General features: G+C 37.9%; 1 protein-coding gene across 5 annotated transcripts in view; it reads right to left on the bottom strand.

Moving 5' to 3' along the window:
- FRMD6 (FERM domain containing 6) overlaps positions 1 to 22,399 on the bottom strand; it is a 107,604-nt gene that overhangs the window by 21,980 nt on the left and 63,225 nt on the right. For 3 of the 5 annotated variants that reach the window (XM_019968667.2, XM_019968666.2, XM_070797410.1), the window contains 6 exons: positions 17,212 to 17,456; positions 11,458 to 11,548; positions 8,281 to 8,384; positions 7,258 to 7,334; positions 4,415 to 4,601; positions 1,009 to 1,164 (listed from right to left, as the gene is read on the bottom strand). In XM_019968667.2, the coding sequence (XP_019824226.1) occupies positions 1,009 to 1,164; positions 4,415 to 4,601; positions 7,258 to 7,334; positions 8,281 to 8,384; positions 11,458 to 11,548; positions 17,212 to 17,310 (714 nt within the window). In that variant the 5' untranslated portion in view covers positions 17,311 to 17,456. The remainder of the gene's footprint in view (positions 1 to 1,008; positions 1,165 to 4,414; positions 4,602 to 7,257; positions 7,335 to 8,280; positions 8,385 to 11,457; positions 11,549 to 17,211; positions 17,457 to 22,399) is intronic. The other 2 variants (XM_019968668.2, XM_019968669.2) reach the window with 2 other exon arrangements.

The following is a 22,399-nucleotide window of genomic DNA, read 5'->3' as shown; positions in this document are numbered from 1 at the left end:
CCATCTCCATTTATCTGTGGGGAAACCAAAGCACAGTAACATGCCTAAGGTTACCCAGTAAGGGCTGAAGCTGGGATTTAATCCCAGCAAGCTGGATACAACAGACCACACTCTGAACCACCTCATCCTATTTGGTTGGAGAATAAATATGCCTTTGAATACTCAGGTGGGAATTGAAGGGTTCGTACCATGGAAGTGATACTTGTGGAATAGGGAGAGGAGTGTGGCGGAGAAGAGGGAGAGAAGACAGAATGTGGTGAATACTTTTGCCAGTGATTCTCCGCAAGACCCGCCCCAGTTATTATTTGGATATGTGACCTCTGACTCAGAATGGAAAAATGAGGCTAGAGACACAAGAACACAGAACACAAGGACACAGGACAAAAGAAGGAACAAACTTAGAGTGAGAGCAGCAAGAAAGTCAGTGATTCAGGCGCAAAGGTTCTTGTAAGCAGACATGGGTTGACTCCTGTCTTTTACTAGTTTTGTGATCTTTGGTATGTATCCCTGATTGTAAAATGAAGATTACAGTCCTATCTTATAGAGTTATGAGTATTTTTTCAAAAAGGATAGATATGAAGTGTTCCCATAAATACAAAACTCAATAAACATTAGCTGCTGTGGTGGTGCTCTTATTACTAATGGATACAATGCAGGTGTGGCTTCACTTATTAAATAATTACTGATCAAAGAAGTAGTAAACATTACTCCCCAAGGCAGAAATGCAGATTTGGGAAGGAGGAGAATAACTATTTCATAATCACTGAAAAATCAAAAGCACAATTTACAGCCACTTGTCATCTCAATTATCAGAACCATGAAAAAGACTCACTCCTGCTTCCAGGCCCAAAGAAAAACATCACTGACTCCAAGACTGACTTATGATGACAAACAGCAGTTCAAATAAAAATTCTTTTAAAAACCCATTTTAAAAACAACCAAAACTTAAAAAAAAAAAAATTCTCCTGATCAAGAAGATACAGCTGCAGACTTACTGCAGTTTTGTACCTTATACAATCTGTAGTAGTGAACAGCGACGTCATCCAGTCGGACAGCCTCTTTGATATATTTAAGATGAGCCTCAGAAGCTGTCAGTGCAAACTGATCTTTGTGCATGTTTGGAATGTGCTTCAGGATGTAGTCCTTCCCTCTCTTGGAAACAACCTGTTGGGATACAAGGGGAGCGCAATGCAACATTTGTTGGAAGGATTCAAGTATAACACGACCCTCACCCCGAAAATGATGAAAGGCCGAGAACCGAAAATAGGCCCTTGAAACTGGCTGATTTCCACCAGGAAATTCTCACACTGATACTCTTTTGACCATCTGTGACGTTACTAGGCTGAACAAGCTAATACTAGAAGGTACAGAGTCAGTTTAGCTGTAGTACTTCATATCTAAGAAGAAAAATCATAAGAAATGGGAAAAATATGTTCTCTTGGCTTTAAAATCACTAACAAAGAAAAACCATGCAAACTTGCACAATTTTGCCCACATCATTGTTTATACTTGCAGAATTATTGGTACCATGAAATACAGCTACTGTTAGCACATCTTCAGGTTCTGGATCCTACTTAACTCTTCTAAAATTACAGCCACAAAGTGGGAGGCTCTCAATGTTAATCCAAAGAAGGCAGAGGACTGCAAGGAATTCTTAGAAACATTTCTGGTTTCTGCATAAGAGGCTGATAAGAACACTCTACTCAAATGCTTAGGAGAAAACAATTTCACCCAAATATTCATTACAATTTACTGCGACTTCAGTTTTCATCAGACAGTAGTCTAAGCTTTCAGATTTCAAAAATATATAGTGCCCAGTAGCTACAGGCTCAAAAAAAAGGTGTTGGTAAGTTAAAAGTCTTAGCTGACTTCATGAAGATTATAAAAGATGGAAAGAAGTATGCAAAGTGAACAAAAAGCATTTTTAGTGCTCAAAATGATCAGAATTTAAAAATTAGAGAATTTTTAGTTTTATCAGTTTTTATAGTTGACATATTTTTCTTCCTATGAATATTTTAAGGAGAATTAAACATGATGAATTATTGGCCAATAATCAAGTTTTGCTGATAACTCATTATAGATCTTTTCTTTCTAGATTCCTTTTTCATGGAGATCATTTAAATCAGTGCTTATCAACCTTTTTCAGGTCAAATAACCCATAGAAAATAGTATTTGAAAGGGCAGTGAGGTATATGTAATAGGTGGTTCTGGTGATCACAAGGGTCAAGGAAGCTGGTCTCAGTACCCTGGGCGCCATGGCACACTAATCAGGAAGCTCTGCTTTAAAGACCAAGAGTCCATGAGAACCTGATGACAACTAGAGAATGGAAATACTGGCTACTTTTGGTCCCACAGGCACTGCTGTGTAATAGCTTGATGCCCTCTGGTTTTTCTTCAACAACTGAAGCACAGTCAGCCCATGAACAAAAGCTTGTATTGAGCACCATGATGTGAAATGCTGAAGAAACAGAAAAGGTTAAGTTTACACCTGTTCTTTAGGATATCTTAAGAAACACTCAGATTACTGGGTGCAAGAGATAAGCAGAATATTTGAAAATAAAATACTTTTGTTCAGGGTCTTATTGAGCCCAGAGGAAGGGCCCTGGGCACCTAGACAAGTCCATCCAGAGAACACACCTGGGCCAATGAGCAGGAGTAGCCAGGTAAAACAGGGAGGGTGCCTCACCAGCTAAAGAAGCTGCAGGCAGAAAGGCCCAAAGTGCCAAACTACAGGAGTTGTGGAGACACAGTAATGCTGAGTGTTGCTGAAGCACAACACATGAGGTGCAGGACAACCAGAGAGGAAGGTGAAAAATCTGGCAGGGACTATGAGCTGGGAAGTTCCTAGGTCATGTTTGGCACTCAGGCTTTCACTCTGCAGGTGAAGGTTTAAATCAGAAGCAAAATCGACTTCTCTGCAAGCTGTGAAGTAAAGCCTGGAGGAGGGACAAGTGTCCACTGGTGAGTGCTGACGAGAGCTGGCACCTGGGAAATGGGAGGAGTCATGACCTGGGTTGGGGTGGGGATGCAGTAATGTTTAGGAAGTTAACAGCAACAAAAATACAAGAGAATTTTATTTCCTAAGTTGAGTGCTGGGGAATCAAGGGTTTATATTAGAGGATGTTCTCCTGACTAGATGGGGCAAGGTAAAAGAAGAGTGTTAAGGAAGAGCCTGAATGACTCTTAAGTTTCTAGGTGACCAGGGCCACTGGCTGAGGTTATGAACACAGAGGTAGGAACACACAGAACTGAGGTGGGAAGCAGATAAATTTGATCTGGGGCACTGTGAGTTTGAGGTGCCTATGGGTAAACATCTGTCTTACAGACATAAGGGAGAGAAATGGATTCGGGAGGTGCCAGCACATATGTGGTTGTAAAAAGCATCAATTTGGAGGAGGTCTCCTGGGATAGGAGTGACTAAGTGTCAATCACAGCAGAGAAACCCAGGAAAAGATGTGAAAAGTGTCCACTGGATTTGGCAACTTAAAGGTCACTGCTGGCCCTAAGGACAACGCCATAGTGGAGGGGCTGGTGAGGAAAGAAGGCAGATAGATGTCGGTTGAGGAGTACATGTCGAAGTAAAGATGTTAAAACATCAAATTCACATCACTTTTTCAAGAAGCTTTACTGAGAAGGGAAGGAGAGATAGGTAGCTCTTCTTTCCCTCCCTCCTTCCTCCTCTGAAGATAGGAAGGTGTGAACCGAGTTAGTTCAAGTAGAGGCTGAAGATACAGGAGAGATGCCTCAGCAGAGACCTGGAGGAAGAACGGGAAGTGATATCAGCAGAGTATGGTGGAGGAAAACATGGCTGAGACAGTCAGTGCTCAAATAACCTATATTTTCTTGCTGAAGGAAGGGGGTGGCTCCTCCTTTGATAGTGAAGGAGATGGTGGAAGGCACAAGCAGTTCACTTATATTTGTTTTCTCAGCACAGGAAAAGTTGTGAATGATGTCGCTTTTTAAAGAACAGTGTTTTTCTCCTCCTGAAGGGGAAAAATGCTGCTTGAATTAAGAGTAAATAAGAAAGTCAAAGCTGAGTAAATCTCAAAAGAAGGCTGACAAATTCCCAGTTCCAGCATCTGCAGGATGGACAGCCATCTTCTTCCTCATTACCCACGTACAGGTCGAGTTGGTGGAGAGACTGTGTGTGCCACGCTCTCAAGTGTGAAATGTGTACCCGGGTGTCATGGAGGGTGTGTGGGCCATTAAACACCTGGCTTCCCAGTTCTTGAAGCTGCATGAGTAGCTTGACTATTTCTGGTTGCTACTAGTTTCTTTGTCATTACCATTGCGCCTCGCAATGTGTCTAACATAGAGGGTAGACATTTTAGGGGTTGATATGTCTCTATTGAACTAGAACAATGAACTAGAAATGTGCTAGAGCAAACGCTTTAGATCTGAAAACAGTGCCTACCCAAGATGGGAAGTAAGCCTCGGGCTCAAAGTACTTTCCATAGTGCTTATTCCTTTTGAAGTTCCCAAGATCAGCCTGCAGCGCAAAGGCTGCCAGCAGGAAGTAGGCCTCCTCTCGGAGCACACACTGCGAATGCAGAACTTGTTTTCTCAGGTGCCAGTAGTAATAGTATCTTGCTGCTCTGTCACTAGGAAAACAAAAGAAAGCAGAACTCACATTTTGATGGAACAATCTAAACGCATGTAAACAGAGCGCAAATCCTGCTGCCCATCTGGGGACGGGAGCTTTTCTGCTCTGTCCCCTCCTCCTCCCCCGCCTCACTTGCTGAAGAGGGGGAGGCTGTGTCAACACCTGATGGCTGCCTGATGGCTGCTTCCCTCAGGCCTCAGGGAGACAGGACCCCAGGCCAGACGACCCAGACTGCAAAAGCAACATTTCCTGAGGCCTGCGGCACTTGATTCATTCTGATGATGGAAACAAGATCTAAATCATGCCACTCCAATGTGGTAAATAAATACTACATTGAACAAGTATTAGAAGAGAAGCCTAGGCATTCGTTGTCTGTATTAAAATAACTTTGCTACCACAATGCTGCACACGCAACATAAATAAGGACAATCCTGGTTTTAATGTCATGTGTCCTTTTTTGTTTTGTTTTTCATCTGAGCAAATTACAAATACATTAGGCCCTTTAAAAAATATTTCTATTTATATGCTGTACTGGAAAAAATTTGCTTGACTATAGTTTTTTTCCCTCTAAAAGTGAATGAACTGAAAATTCTCTTAAAATCCTTTTTTTTTTAAAATTAAGCAGATGTTACTTTATGGGTGTGTTTTTATAGGTACATGCCACAAAATCCGGAGAAGGCAATGGCACCCCACTCCAGTATTCTTGCCTGGGAAATCCCATGGACAGAGGAGCCTGGTCGGCTGCAGTCCATGGGGTTGCAAAGAGTTGGACGTGACTGAGCGACTTCACTTTCACTTTTCACTTTATGCATTGGAGAAGGAAATGGCAACCCACTCGTGTTCTTGCTTTGAGAATCCCAGGGACTGGGGAGCCTGGTAGGCTGCCGTCTATGGGGTCGCACAGAGTCGGACATGACTGAAGTGACTTAGCTAAGCAGCAGCAGCAGCCACAAAATCATAATAGTCCTCACAAACGGAAACAGTAATAGTGCACTCATTACAATCTGTTGAGGTCAGAAATAAATATAGTCCCCATTAAATACACTAAAGAGTGCTGACTGGGTAAAAACACAGTCAAGCTCCAAAAAATGTCACAGGCAAACAGGACGCCTCTGTGATCAAAGTAAAAATGCAAGGGGGAAAAAATGTGTGTGTTTGTGTTATGTATTTAATGAGTATTTGCCTCCCTATTATTTTAGGTTGAATGTTTACCTGAGATTCATAGCTCATTAGTTGATGATAATAAAAACATATGAGTTTATTTTAACCAAGATCATGTTTAAGAATGAAGAATTTAAAAATAAAGCATTTATGTAATTTTTTTCCTCTTGGGACAGAGTACTTTTCAGAGCACTTCTTTGTATAATGCTGAGTACACAGCGTTTGGACTAGCTAATCACTGGAGAAAAGGGCAGAAGTATAGGGGTTAATGAAACATTCATTAGTCCCAGGGGGCTAATTAATGGCTCAATACTATATTTTTCTTCTTTCCAGCACATTCCATTCCAATTAAGTACACTGAGTGAAGATTTTATACAAACTGAGAATAACTAAAAAGGTTTCTCTGCCTTTAAAAACATCCTTTATGGGCTCATATTTTTTACTTTTTAATTTGCATGTGGCAATAATATAAATATTAAGAGCAAATCTCAGATACAACTCATTAGTTAAATGTATATTTGTCCCTTTTACATAGAGTTTCTCAAAATTTTAAAATAAGTGAAAAACAGAGTTCACATTTCTAGTAATTTCTACCAGGTGACAAAATCACCTCTGAAAATCTTCCAGCACTGTAACCTCATATAAAATGTTAATCTGAGCTTCTGAACTGATGACTTCTGGGTCTGTATCATGTGCAGAGTAGTATTCAGGCACCCACCTCCAGAAAAGGAATCAGTTACCTGCCCTCGCCGAACTGCATCTAAGATTCTCAGAGGATAGCTCCACTGGGTGTAATCTTAGCTTTAAAGATACTGCCAAGAACAGAAGCAAGACCCCAAAGGTGAAAAGAAAACCAGGCGATATAAACACCCATGCATTTGTATAGGACAGAGTTCTTGCTGCTGTCCCTTTTCTCACATCACCACCCGAAAAGAAAACAATGCATTAACCAACCTCTCCTCTTTTCACAAAAGTGCTAGTTCTTCCTTAAAGGAAGTACCTTTTCAGTGACTGATCTGTTATGGAAAATGTAGAGAAGAGAAAATGTGAGCTGTGATACTGTTAACAACTTCACTGATAGTCTAACAACTCGTTCATTCAACAAATATGTATTGAGTGTCTACTGTTACCTCTGTTTTAGGGACTGAAGATACATGTGTGTGCCAAAGTGTTTTTTTTAAAAAAAAAAAAAAAAACCCTGTTCTTGGGACTTCTCTGATGGTCCAGTGGTTAAGACTCTGTGCTCCCAATGCAGGGGGTCCAGGTTTGATCCCTAGTCAGGGAACTAAGATCCCACAAGCTGAAACTCAGAGCTTGTGTGCTGCAACTAAGACCCTGTGCAGCCAAGTAAATTAATTAAAAAAGAAAATCTCCCTGCTGTTTTATATTCTAGCAGGTGGAGACAAACAATAAACAGAAGTACTTTATTTGATACATTAGAAGATGAGTACTGTGGAAAATGAAAGGTCTGGAATTTCTCCTTGTCCTCATACCTGATCAATCGACCATTTTCCACATAATACTGCACACGGAAGTGGATGATCATAGGAGGTCCAAACTGATCAATTCCCTAAACAAAGACACGTGTAAAAATCAGGCTGTTTTTAGTTACTTCAAAAGTGGGTTTCAAAAACAACAAATATCATTTTTAAGACACTTTTTAAACATTGAAAGGTTTGACCTACTTCTAATGAGTAGGGGCTTCCAGTAGGTATAAAGTTGTCCATGCAGAAACAGGAAGTTATAAAGCATCATCACTATCTGATACTCATTCACTGTAATGCCAGTGACAACATACGGGAAGATAAAAATAAATGCCAGTGGAAAGTTCTAGCTGAGATCCAGCTCCTCTCCCAGCTCTGTCCCCTGTGGTGACCATTTGCTCCTCATTACAATGTTCTCCTGTTCCTCTGACATTCCACATACCAAATTCTAACATGCTGTTTGTTTATTTAGACATTCATGTTCCTTACTTTGTAGTTGGTTTTGAAGTAGCCTTCAGTTTACTCCAAGAATTCTTAAATACAAATTGGAGGATCAAGGATTACACACTGGGGATTATTACTGTTTTGTGAGGGTAATCTTGAGAACACTAGGTAAATTCCCAGTGAATGCTCTCCTATGCAAATACAAGGCACGGGTTCAATAAAGTAATAAAATATCAATGTAAAGATAGTAAAAGCAGATTTTAAAATGACTAATAACTTCTAGACAGTCAGTTTTGACAACTAATGTGGCCAAAGAAGAGGAACAAATACTTTTCCCATGATTTTCATTTCAAAACATTATCCCAAGGTTATGGAAAAGTTATTGTCCAATACTATTTTAGCAGATGTTCAAAATCTTTTGCTACATGTTATAAGCTATTAATCCTTCGCTAATGTGATATTTTAGAACTTATAATTCATATCCCTTTCCAAATCTTTACTGTATAAAGTGTTAAGATGTTTTCCTAATGTATAACAGCTAAAATAAACCTTTTTTAAAAATCAAAATAATTTTGCTGATAATCTCACCCAAGTGACTTCGTATTGTCGTACCTTGCTGGCTTCTTTCTTCCATTCTTTTGGACAATACTTATAAAGCTTTTGTGACAACTCCATATACACGTGTTCATTATCTGCACATTAAAAAAAAAAGGAGACCAGGTGATAAAGCATAGATTTTTTTTTTAAAGAAAAGAATATACAAAGAAATGGGTTTTTCAAAAAAAGCCTCAAGCTTTCTGAATGTACTCTAAAGTCACATATCACCAAGAAAACTGAAAACGTAAAAAGATACAAGGTTCTGTGGGATAGCTATTAATGACATTATTATTTTGCTTTTGCAATACAGAACATGTATCACTGAAAATGTTAACACTTAGAAGAAATACTAGATTCCTATTCTTGCTTTTACTTAGTTTCCATGGTCATTATAACATAGTTTAACTTCCAACACTGTGGTGTTACTCAGTCTTAGAAAAACATGCTTTTGTTTGGTTCACAGAGGATCCATCTCATAAGTGCAAAGTAATAAAAAAGGGCAGAAACAGCATCTTAATTGCTATGTAAGAAACTAAAAAAAACTGATGATAACCGATTTGTTTTCAAGTGAGCAGCTTGACCCATGTGTTTTGTGAAAAGAAGTCTCTAATACTATTCCTTCTCTGCGCTATCCACATAAAACCCAGAATGTCAAAATGATAAAGCATTACTTGCGCTGCTTTTGGGGTTGATCTTGTGGGAAGAAGAAAATAATCTTATGCAAAACAAGAATGGATGCCAAAATATTTCTTCAAGGGAATGATGTTCTTAAGATGAGCAGAAAATAAGACTGCTAACTAACTCATGCAAAAATGATCTAAACATGTGAAAACTAGCTGGTAAAAAGTGCAAAATTTTTCAGATTTCTCAAATGGACTCTTTTAAACAGAGATATTTCATATGAAAAGTATTCCTATCTTGTACAAAGTTTTCCAAAAAAAATTTTTTTTAACTCCTTCCTTTTCCTCTAACCATCACCCTGGGGTCATGCTCATGGAAAGTCCTGCATAAAAATGTACTTGTTGTGGAAGAAAAGTCCGTCTCTTTGACTACTCCAAGGTAACACATGCCCACACTGTCACTCATGACTGAATACTGCAGTTTGACAGAACAAGTCAAACATTTGACTAGAATAGGAAGGGTAAAGCCACTCTTTGTCAATGAATGTCATAATAAGTCAACCAGCGTGGATGAAAGGGGCAAAGAAGAAGTCCGAGAGATAAGAAGATGCTACTAAAATCCATTTATCACATGAAGCAACATAATGAATAGAACTGAGACTGCTCGCCATGATGGCACATGCATAGTTTTTTAAACTACCACTGTGTTTCTACCATCCAGCAGTTTGACCAGAGCTGTATACTTTCTCAAGCACACATCAGTCCTGCAAAGCAGGTGAAGCAGTGATTTCTATTTGACATGAGAGAAAACTGAAATGGAGAGAAGGCAAGGGACATGTCTAAAGCCACATAGCTAGCTAGTGGTAGAACCTGAATCAGAACCAGGTCATCTGATGCCTGTTCCAAAGTTCTCGCATCATCCTGCAATCTCTCTTCTAATAGGCTCCAGTTTCATCCACCTCATTAGAACTGATTCAAATGTATTCTTTTTAATGGCTGAGTAATACTCCACTGTGTATATGCACCACAGCTTTCTTATCCATTCGTCTGCTGATGGACATCTAGGTTGCTTCCATGTCCTGGCTATTATAAACAGTGCTGCAATCAACACTGGGGTACACGTGTCTCTTTCAATTCTAGTTTCCTCAGTGTGTATGCCCAGTAGTGGGATTGCTGGGTCATAAGGCAGTTCTATTTCCAGTTTTTTAAGGAATCTCCACACTGTTCTCCATAGTGGCTATACTAGCTTGAATTCCCACCAACAGTGTAAGAGGGTTCCCTTTTCTCCACACCCTCTCCAGCACTTATTGCTTGTAGACTTTTGGATAGCAGCCATTCTGACTGGCGTGAAGTGGTACCTCATTGTGGTTTTGCAAATGAAGCAACTGACAAAGAACTAATCTCGAAAATATACAAGCAACTCCTGCAGCTCAATTCCAGCAAAATAAACGACCCAATCAAAAAATGGGCCAAAGAACTAAACAGACATTTCTCCAAAGAAGACATACAGATGGTTCCTTTCTTCTTGACGTGTTCCCTGCTCCACGGTCTCTGGCCTCTTTAGAGCAGTCTTTTTAGATAAATGAAAACAGCTCACATTTTGGAGCTGAACTTGTTGATCAGCTCATCATGATATACTTTCCAATCTGGGAGATCTGAGCATTTTATGGTACTAACCAGATTCTCAAGATATCATAAACCTTTAAATTGAAACCAATTTCAGTAGTAGAAAATAATTCATATCCAAATACAAAATACAGCTACATTTCACAAAAAAGGTTTTCTTGAAAAACTGAGCAACATTTCACAAAAAAGGTTTCCTTGAAAAACTGAGCAAAGATCTGAAAGGTTTTTTGGCATCTAGAAGACTAAATTAGAGAAATTTTAAAGTATGATTTGAAAGAAAAAAGTTTTAAGGAATGGCTACACTTAAACTCTGGGAACTTAACTCTAACTAAGGTGTCACTGGCAGAGAAAGCTTATATGGAGCCCTTTACTTGAAAATCTTTTCCATGTAAAGTATACAGAAGAAACCGATCCCTTATCTCCGAGTTATATGTTTTGACTGGAAAAAAAAGAGAAGGGATAAAGGAAGGAAAAAAGAAAATAAGAGTAAATTAATAGATCACTTTGTTATACTATATCTTCAACAGTAAGAGAATTGGAATAGAGAAAAGTCAGGTTTATTATGTCTACATGTCTTTTAATGTCAAAAATTACAAAACAAATTAAATTACAAAAATAACCAAGGTAATTTCCTAGTTGGGTTCATTAAAACACAAAAGAGCAAATGCATAAAATCTAGACTTGTAAAGAGGAACCAGTTTTTGAGTTCAAACCATAATAAATTCAAGACCTAAAATTCTAAATCATAGAAGAAATACACAGCAGTTGAGTTTAAAATATGAATACTAGATTAAAAGCCAAGATTACAAGTACTTTGACAATCACAATTACATAACAATATGCTCAATTAAGTTACAGCTATAAAATGCCATTTCCTCAGGGAGAGTTGGCTAACTCCATCAGAGACAGGACTGAGACTTACTTTGTATAACACTGAGTCCAAAGAGGTGACAGTCCTTTAGCCTGAGTAGGTCACACACCTGGACCAGTAACTGGTGACACAGAATTTTGACCTATGGGAAAAAAGACAAAAATAAAACAAACACAACTTAATAATTCAGCCAAGTCCAAACAGTGAGCCACAATCAGGCAATGTAATGCCTCCTAAATATATACCGAAGGGACAAGCTGACACTAGCAGAACAACAGTTGGTTTATGGAAATCACTACAGCTGTTTCAGTCATGATGATCACAATACAAATCTCTACAACATGGTAATAAAGTACCAGTGCAATCTTGTACAAGACTCACAAATCTGAGGACACATGGACAAGGCTTTACTCTATAGCCATAGTGCATGATAAATATGTATTTCAGAAGGAAACCAAAATAATCTAATCAAATGATCAAAATTATTAATTATCAAAATTATTAATTTGGCAAGTATTTTTACAAGGAAAGTTTTCATCATGGTGGTTTAAACAAAATGCTCATGTACCACACGACGAGTGAATACCTAGCTTTTATTTACTTTAATCAATCACTTTCATTGACATATCTTTTAAGTACTAAACCAGGTTCTTTTCTGAGTCCTAGTATAATAATAAAATCATGTTAATTTGGAACATGGAGTTAAGGTTAAGTTATTCTGAAAAGTCACATGCTGAAAGATAAAACAGTCTTTAAAAGACGCAGTTTTATTGACTTTTCAAATACTGAATGAAGCATTTTGGGGGACACATAATTGTAATGAGTCTGCCTTGCTGAACTCAGAATCACTAAAGCTTATTGGTGTTAGGATTGACATTAAGAGACCATATAGGTCAATTTCTTCATTTGACAGACATATAAAGGAAAACCCAGAGAGCCTGAAGTCATGTAGTTAGTACTATCAGAGAGAGTAACTCAGAACTTTGCTCATTTGTGTATTATAATATTTTTGTATGTAAATATTATTAAAATATGTGCAACCTGACAGTTCATTACATGTAGCATTTCTCCTCTTATTTGTACTAGTAACTTGCAACTTCTTTCTTCAATAATCATGCCAGTTACAGTTTTAATGATTACAAATCTTAACTTAGTTAACTTTGAATTAATGATTTTTTATCATACTTTAATATATAACTTAGATTCAGAAAATAAAACATGTTGAGATCTCTTAATAATTGAAAGTCAAACAATTCAGAATGGTGACAATGTCAACTGGAGTAAGAAAGATAGGTTTATGGCTCTTTTCCACATTCACTATTAATTCACAGTGGCTCAGCAGTAAAGAAACTGCCTGCAATGCAGGAGATGCAGGTTCGATCCCTGGGTTGGGAAGATCCCCTGGGGGAGGGCATGGCAACCCACTCCAGTGTTCTGGCCAGGGTAATCCCATGGACAGAATAGCCTGGTGGGCTGCAGTCCATGGGACTGCAAAGAGTCAGACACACCAAGGGACTGAGAACACATGCAATCTGAAGCACTTTATCCACTAGAAAGTGCAAAATGTATATATGTAAGGCCAAATAGCACCACTTCAGCTGTTTAGAAGTAACAGGAATTCCGTGAAGCCGGGACAGTGTCTTATTCTATACTCAGAATATACAGCAGGCATTCAGTAAATGTCTGATGAATGAAAGCCAAGGATCTGATTTCCTGTGGGTTTCTTACCTTCCTTCTGGTCCATGACTACAAACTACAGTACTCTGGCCCACTGAGCAGATCATTTAATACTGTGCCACTCAAGAATTTGTATCAATACGTGTCCACCAACACCACTGAGGGGATACATTTGCCAACAGGAAATCAGTGTCACCTTCATTCACTAAAAAGACTTTGGATTTGAATTCTGCATTACTGAAACTGCACTTTATAAATAAGCTTAAATAAAGAAAATGATAAAATAATGGGAAAAGTATTTAAGGTTAAATAAAACTGAACTATATACTACAAATTTGAGACTTAAAGAAGTCTAGGACTTTAATCTTAAGCTTTGACTGTATTTTAAAATGTCATATACAAAGTACTTTGGATAAAATACGATTAAAAAGTTAAAAGAAAAATTCCAAACCACACGCTGTATACAAAATATGTTGTACCTCTGTATAACTGTTGTTCAAATAATCTCCATACATCCATACATCCTATATAATTATTATTGTTCTGCTAGTTTTAAATCAAGTATCTGGAGCATAATAAAGCTCTTTAACAACTATCAAGGAAAGACAATGTTCTTGTTTAAAAACTGCAAGTAAGTAAGGCTGTGGCTCTGAAGTCTTACCTACTGTGAAAACAATTTTGAGTTTTTTGCATTTGCATATTATGAGTCTTGAAGGCTATGTTTTAGTTGACTGAAAATTTTTCAAGTTCTCTAATCTTTAGGAGCAATAGGAACTTTAAAAGGTGCCATAGACTATGAGGCATTAGGGATAAGAATGAAAGCATTATCTAAAAATATACTTTGTATGGAACTTTTTAATAAAAACAGCATCTAATTCTCAATATTAATGGCTTGTTGAGCAAGAATGTCTAAAATATGCTACAGAGAAAGAACTGTTCACTCTCGTCTCAGTGAAGAGATATAATCTCTTAGCCACAATTTATATCACTTAAAAATGTTGTGACTCCTACATTAACATAACTTTGTTTCCAAAAATTTCCAAGTTTCCATATTTAATATTTATCTGATGATTAAAATAATTTAGAACAATCCCTATTTGTTCAATTCATGGAAAATCAAAAATGATCAAAACTACATTTACCCCATGCAGAAAGGCAATATTCTATCAATTACACTTCTCAGGGAATAGATTTTCTCCATTTAAAAAAAATGTTTAGAAATGATTTTTAAAAAGGAGACCATTAATGAAATAGTTTTTGTTATAGTTAATCTGTTCTACCACAACTCTACAAACATCACTGCTATTTTCTGAAGACAAAAATGACACTTTGTAGAAAATGACATGCCTTTTGGCAGCCCTGAGTTGGCTTTGTAGCAGTGAGGGGACCCCAAGCTACTTAACCCAGTTCCTCCTCCTCCCTCCTTTGGTCCAGCAGTTCGCTTGCTAATGAGGAGTCTGGACATGGCAGGGCTATGCACGGACCCTGGAATAAGAACAGGTCTACATGGTGTTCAGAAGTTGAGTTTCATTAATAGAGGGAGCATACAGCTCAAAGAAATGAAAACAAGTGCTACTCTATTAAGTGCTCACTCACTGAGGCCAGACACGGCAGTAAGCAAGTAAGCCTCTTATGTCTTTATATGCTCACAATGTCCCTGTGAGGAGAGCAGATTATTTTCACTTTATAGAAGAGGAAACCAAAGCAAAGAACTACTTTGCCCAAGGTTGCAGATGTGAAGTAGGGATTTCAACATAGATCCCTGTGTCCCGCCCTAGACTTATTAGATCACCAACTCCAAGGAGTGGAGTCCAATAGTCTGAGTATTTATCAAGCTCTCCAGATAATTTTTTAGACATCAAGTTGTAAAATCACTGATCTATAGGAACAAATGGATCGTCTGTCAGTTCTCCATAACTATCTTCCTCAACTGAGATTTCAGTATAAATTAATTTCTTAGAAAATTATAGCCAGCTCCTAGTATTCCTCATGAAATAAGACTAGTCTTCCTTCTAACTTACCTGAGGTCAGTAAGGTTTTGTTCCATATACTTTTTGTGTGTACACACATATGAACACATTTATACATATTCAACCAGGTGAAAAGGCAGAAATGGAACTGAGAGAAGTTTCTTAAGTGCTTATACTATATGTTTATGTATATTTTAAAATTTTAGTTGATACCTTCTCTATATAACTGTCAAAAGAACTCAAACAACATATTCATGTATACATGTAAATTATCTTTTAATATATTCTGACAGTGCCCAAACTGAAGAAGAGAGATAATGTTGCCAACTTTAACTAGGTTTTAAAAACCAAATGCTGGAATAATAACAGTTTATCACTTCACACATCCAAAACAACTTTGAGTAATCTGAGTATAGAAGAGCTAAATCAATAGAAATTCTGCCTAAGAGACTGATAAAATTCACTCAATAGGCAGGTTTGATACTCAGACAATTCCTTTAAGCAAAAACAAGGCTACATTAGTAAATCAAGGAACTCTGGTGACTGATAGAATGAAACCAAAATAATTATGATAAGCAGAATCTTTTCCTCTAAATTTTTAATGGAGCTATTTAAATGTCATATAGTTTCCATATAACATTTAGAAATTTCTTTTCATGTGGCAATTGGGTTAAAAATACAGTAGCAAGAAGAACTAACTCAAGACATGAACTAAGGAAATTTTTTCCTTAATTCCAACAGAATACAAAGAAAGAACATGAAAGTTGACAACAGGGAGGGGTTGCCAAATGCTAGGCATGACTGCGATCACATAAAACTGTGCAGCAGTCTCTACCAAAGCTCAACATGTGCATACATCATGACTCACAATCCACTTCCAGGTATAAGTCCAGACATGTATATACATGTGTGTGTGCTCAGTCGCTAAGTCATGTTCGACTCTTATGACTCCATGGACAGTAGCCCGTGAGGCTCCCCCGTCTATGGGATTTTCCAGGCAAGAATACTGGAGTGGGTTGCCATTTCCTCCTCCAGGGTTTCTTCCTGACCCACGGGTTGAACCCATGTCTCCTATGTCTCCTGCACTGGCTGATTCTTTTACCACTGAGCCACCTGGGAAGCCCATATACATATGTGTATACACATAAAATGTTCATAACTGTTTTATTTGTAATACCTCCAAAACTTAAAATAACCTAATACCCATAATAATAGCTGGAGAAGAAATTAGGCATACTCATACAATGAAATATAAAAATGAAGAAAAGAATTACTGTCACATGCAACAGCATGGATAACTGTCACAGGCCAAATATTGAGTATATAAAATATAAGCAGATATAAAAGTGAGCACCACATAATTTTAGCTGCATGAAATTCAGAAATAAGAAAATTACTCTATGGTGATAGAAGTGGAAATAGATATTATCTTTTGGTAGAGATTATTGATTAGGAGGGATCACAAAAGATCTTTCTGGGGCACTAGAAATCTACTATATCTCAAGCTGAATGATGGTTACTTGGATGTATACACTGGGGAAAAGTCAGAGCTGCACACTCAATATTCCTATACTTTGCTGTAAGTAAATTATAACTCAACTTTAAAAGTAAAAACAAAAAAGAAAATGTATTATATTCCTCAATGTCCAGGTTAACTAAGAGAGTTAACTCCATCCAGCTCATGAACCATAAGCAAGTTTAGTGAGTAAATGCACAGCCTATTCTTGAAATTGGCTAGACTTAGGCTACGGCCTACTATCAAAACAATGATCAAGATGCATGTTAAAAAGTTAGCAACTATGTATTACCATTTCATGTGTGTAGGGGACAACTCAAAAGTATTTAAAAAGCAAACTCAGATATCCATAAAAATTATATTTCAATAAAAGTTTTTTTAAAAAGCAAAGTGTTTATTTTTCTATATATAATATAGTAACAGATATTCTCTAATTTTACCAAACAAGAGAATGGTAAAGACAGCTGAACTTAAGTTATCATTCAAATTTATACCTGTGTAGACAGCCTTAATACCCCAATTCTCCAGCATTATTAATGGTCTCATTCTGTGAGGATCTCATCATTAGCCAAGCCATAATTTGAATGTGGTCACTGGTGGGAACATCATCATTTAAACATTTCTAAAGTAGGATCTACTCACATTTATGATGATGTTCAGAGATTCATCATTAGGAAGGAAAATACACACACTCCGGCGGTCTTGCATGACTCTATTGTTATGGAAGTTCAATTTGTTCATTGTGTTGTGGGCTCTCTAGTGGTCAGGGCTGGGCTTCGAGTCCTCGGCAATTCCTCTGGTTCCGAGTACTCCAAAGCCAAACTCTGCTCCTCATCACACTCCCTACAGGAGAAGCATCGTGATATTCGACTACGTAGGTTTCATAGCTGTAAAAAAAAAAAGAAAGTCCAAAAGGAAGGAGGTTGTGAATGAAGATGGTAAGATTGGTGAATAGACAGATGGGAGAGGAGCTGCAGCAGGACAGGGCACAGCACATCTCACAGTGAGGCCCGCCTCGTCTAATCACTGAAAACGCATGGGCACATACTCTGTACTTGGCCCACTGCCAAGTGTTTTAAAACTTATATTCACAGTCATGAATTTAACATAAAGCCAATGAGTGTCTCTACATTCAAGGTGGTACTGTGTACTGCAGGGCTTTCAAAAGCAGAGCCTGCCTTTGAGAAGTTTCCAGTCTCATATGGAAGGGTTCTGGAATAAATGAACAAAATGACAAAGCAGCAATAACAACATAACTCTCAATCCCTCTCCTTTTTTTCTTCCATTACAATCAAACTCAAAGAAATGTCTTGGATCTTACATTATATTCCTTCTTCAACCACTGTGGTCTGGCTTCCATTTCCTTCTTCTAACCAGCGTGGCTTTGCCAGAGGAAGCCAGTGATCTCAAGACCACGAGGAGAAACCATAGCATTCACTTTGATTGACCTCAGTATGTACAACACTTACTAAGGCTCTTAAGTCCTCCTTACAACCTTTTTCTCCCTGAGTTTTTATGATGCTGCCCTCTCTTCTCATTCCCTAACCTGACAATGCAAACTTTATTTTTCTGTTATTTCACCAACCAGCTAACACACAGAAATAACATGATAGTATATAATAAATATTTGTATTTATTTTATATGGTGGATTTTGGATACTTCTCATATCTAACCAGTTTATTAAACCATGTAATTTTACTTTTTAAATTCTCTCAGATATTCAGTGTAAACAATTTTGCCTGCAAGTTATAAAGACTTAATCACCAATTTTCAATTTTCAATAACTTTTTATTTCTGTCTCATGTCTCACTGCACTGGCAAGACTTTAAGAATAATTTTAAAACACGGGTGGATATTTTCTACTTTTAATGAATGTGTCTAGTATTTCATATATTATTCCTAATACAACACTATTCAACCAAGGTATGTTAAGACATACCTTCTGGGCTTCCCTGGTGGCTCAGAGGTTAAAGTGTCTGCCTGGAATGCAGGAGACCAGGGTTTGATCCCTGGGTCGGGAAGATCCCCTGGAGAAGAAAATGGCAACCCACTCCAGTACTCTTGCCTGGAGAATCCCATGGAGGGAAGAGCTTGGTAGGCTATAGTCCATGGGGTCACAAAGAGTTGGATACGACTGAGGGACTTCACTTTTTCACTTTCTTTCATGTTAAGACAACTTGCCTGTCAAACCAGTAGTAATCATTTATATTGTTCCTTTACAGCTACATTTGTAGGATATGTAGGAATTTCCAGGAATATGGATTAGTTTTATCAGGCAGAAAGCATAACCATATAGTTTTATTAGAAGAGCTATTATCACTGCTCATATAAATCAAACCATAAATAAGGCAGAATCTTGGCTTATTTGTTGGTGCAATGTCCATCTGTTATCAGCAAGAAGACAGGAGAGAATATACTCTTAGATGGCACCATAAGTAAATGTAAACTAGTATTTTTTTTTTTAAAGTATAAATAAAATACCATCCACCAGGGAGCTACTCAAAACTAAAGTAAAAACATGTACAGTATTTCCTTAGGAAGGAGACCAAAAGACCCTTAGGAGTATTTTGCATTTCTTAAAGCATAAAGGCAATTGTTTCACATTAGGCTGTAGCCAGTATATCACCTTACAGGGTCACCAGAGGTCAGTGCTACAGTTCTCTCCAGTATGGGGTGGCTAGAATGGTTAGCCTTTGTGTTCTATGAACACAAACTAACTGCACTTCAAATCCAACCATTCAGCTGTAGAATGCACACTTTAAACAATTCAAAAGCAAAGAAAGCCATAAGTGAACCATGCAAAGAAACAGAGGAAAATAATAGAATGGGAAAGACTAGAGATCTCTTCAAGAAAATTAGAGATACCAAGAGAACATTTCATGCAAAGATGGGCACAATAAAGGACAAAAACATTATGGACCTAACAGAAGCAGAAAATATTAAGAAGAGGTGGCAAGAATATACAGAAGAACTGTACAAAAAAGGTATAAATGACCCAGATAACTATGATGGTGTGATCATTCACTAGAGCCAGACATCCTGGAGTGTGAACTCAAGTCGGCCTTAGGAAGCATTACTACAAACAAGGCTAGTGGAGGTGATGGAATTCCAGCTGAACTATTTCAATCTTAAAAGATGATGCATGAAAGTCCTGCATTCAATATGTCAGGAAATTTGGAAAACTCAGCAGCGGCCACAGGACTGGAAAAGGTCAGTTTTCATTCCAACCCCAAAGAAGGGCAGGGCAAAGAATGTTCAAACTACTGCACAATCATACTCATCTCACACACTAGCAAAGTAATGTTCAAAATTCTCCAAGCCAGGCTTCAACAGTACATGAACTGTGAATTTCCAGATATTCAAGCTGGATTTACGAAAGGTAGAGGAACCAGAGATCAAATTGCCAACATCTGTTGGATCACAGAAAAAGCAAGGGAATTCCAGAAAACATCTACTTCTGCTTCACTGACTAAGCTAAAGCCTTTGACTGAGTGGATCACAAAAAACTGTGGAAAATTCTGAAAGAGACGGGAATACAAGGCCACCTTACCTGACTCCTGAGAAATCTGTATGCAGGTCAAGAAGCAACAGGTTAGAACCGGACATGGAAGAATGAACTGGTTCCAAATTGGGAAAGGAGTATGTCAAGGATGTATATTTTCACCCTGCTTATTTAACTTATATGCAGAGTACATCATGAGAAACACTGGGCTGGAATCAAGATTGCTGGGAGAAATATCAATAACCTCAGATATGCAGATGACACTAAACTTATGGCATAAAGTGAAGAACTAAAGAGCCTCTTGATGAAAGTGAAAGAGGAGAATGAAAAGGTTGGCTTAAAATTAACATTCAGAAAACTAAGACCAAGGCATCAGATCCCATCACTTCATGGTAAATAGATGGGGAAACAATGGAAACAGTGAGAGACTTTAATTTTTTTTGGACTCCAAAATCACTGCAGACGATGACTACAGCCATGAAATTAAAAGATGGTTGCTCCTTGGAAGAAAAGTTATGGCCAACCTAGATGGCATACTAAAAAGCAGAGACATTACTTTGTTGACAAAGGTCTGTCCAGTCAAAGCTATGGTTTTTCCAGTAGTCATGTATGGATGTGAGAGTTGGACTATAAAGAAAGCTGAGTGCCGAAGAATTGATGCTTTGGAACTGTGGTTGGAGAAGACTCTTGAGAGTCCCCTGGACTGCACGGAGATCAAACCAGGCAATCCTAAAGGAAATTGGTCCTGAATATTCATTGGAAGGACTGATGCTGAAGCTGAAACTCCAATACTTTGGCCACCTGATGTGAAGAAATGACTCATTTGAAAAGACCCTGATGCTGGGAAACATTGAAGGCAGGAAGGAAGGGGATGACAGAGGACGAGATGGTTGGATGGCATCACCGACTTGATGGACATGAGTTTGAATAAGCTCTAGGAGTTGGTGATGGACAGGGAAGCCTGGCGTGCTGCAGTCCATGGGGTCATGAAGAGTTGGACACAATTGAGCGACTGAGCTAGGAACAATAGTCTCAGGTATACTATGTGAGAAATACAGTTCTAAAATAATTTCATAGTCAAATATTATATTTCATGGCAAACTTTTTTCCCTATGCATAGATATATTCTAACACTTAGGCCTCCTCTCTGATATTAAATATGAGATATTTAATAGGAGTTTCCCTGATAGCTCAGTTGGTAAAGAATCCACTTGCAATGCAGGAGACCCTGGTTCAATTTCTGGGTTGGGAAAATCCGCTGGAGAAGGGATAGGTTACCCACTTCAGTATTCTTGGGCTTCTCTAATAGCTCAGCTGGTAAAGAAGCCACCTGCAAGGTAGGAGACCAGGGTTCAATCCCTGGGTTGGGAAGATCCCCTGGAGAAGGGAAAGGCTACCCACTCCAGTATCCTGGCCTGGAGAATTCCATGGACGGTATAGTCCATGGGATCACAAAGAGTCGGACACGACTGAGTGACTTTCACTTTCACTTTTATGATATTAAAATCTTTTCAAGAAATTATAAGCTATGATTAAATGCAACTTATTTAAATTCAAACCATTAAGTGATATTAATCCCAGTAAAATTATTTAAATCTATACTTCAAATTGAGCTACTCATATAATTTTCCATTTCTAATTAAATCAATTAAAGGGGGTTTATTTCTACTGACCTACTTTCTAGAATTTAAAAAACAAACTAGGGAAAAATATCTTCTGAAATGGGGATGCTTCCAGAGCTTCATTAAAACAATTTTAAAATTCCATGAGTACAATTTTTATTTACTAGTTTGTTTATGGTTCAATAGTACAGTATAAAAAAGGACTAGAAGAGGATTATAAAGAAAATTTAATAAAAGCAGAGTTAAGAAGCAGTGCTGCTTCATTGCTGCTTTTCTGCTTTGAGGATAGCAAACTAGCAAAGCCCTGAAAGAGAGACAGTATTAAGATTTACTTTACCCAAGCCTGCATTAAAGCTGATTAAAAGGTTCCACTGAAATAGCAAAATTCCCGTATCTCTAATACGCTTCAGTATAAAATTTAAAGTTAGAGAGTCCTAGGGGAAAGACTTAAGACTAAATTTTTAACAATTTTAACCACAGAATTTAGCCTCTGAGCCATAGGCTACTTCTTCTGTATCCTAAGTCCCGAAGCAGTCCCAGGAGGGCACATTTCCTACTCCAGGGCAGCCCTTGTGTTCAATAATCTAGAGATAGATTATCTATAAAGAGCAAACCATGTTATAATACCATATTTCCCAAACAACAAAAGAACAGCTAATATGGTGATCAAGCCCCACCCTGCCATCTTTGTTGTCATTTAGTTGC

The sequence above is a fragment of the Bos indicus genome, chromosome 10 (assembly GCF_029378745.1).
Source record: "Bos indicus isolate NIAB-ARS_2022 breed Sahiwal x Tharparkar chromosome 10, NIAB-ARS_B.indTharparkar_mat_pri_1.0, whole genome shotgun sequence".
In the NCBI taxonomy this organism is placed as follows: Eukaryota; Metazoa; Chordata; class Mammalia; order Artiodactyla; family Bovidae; genus Bos; species Bos indicus.
Note: the sequence above shows the minus strand (reverse complement) of the source record. Positions and strands in the feature narration are given on the sequence as shown.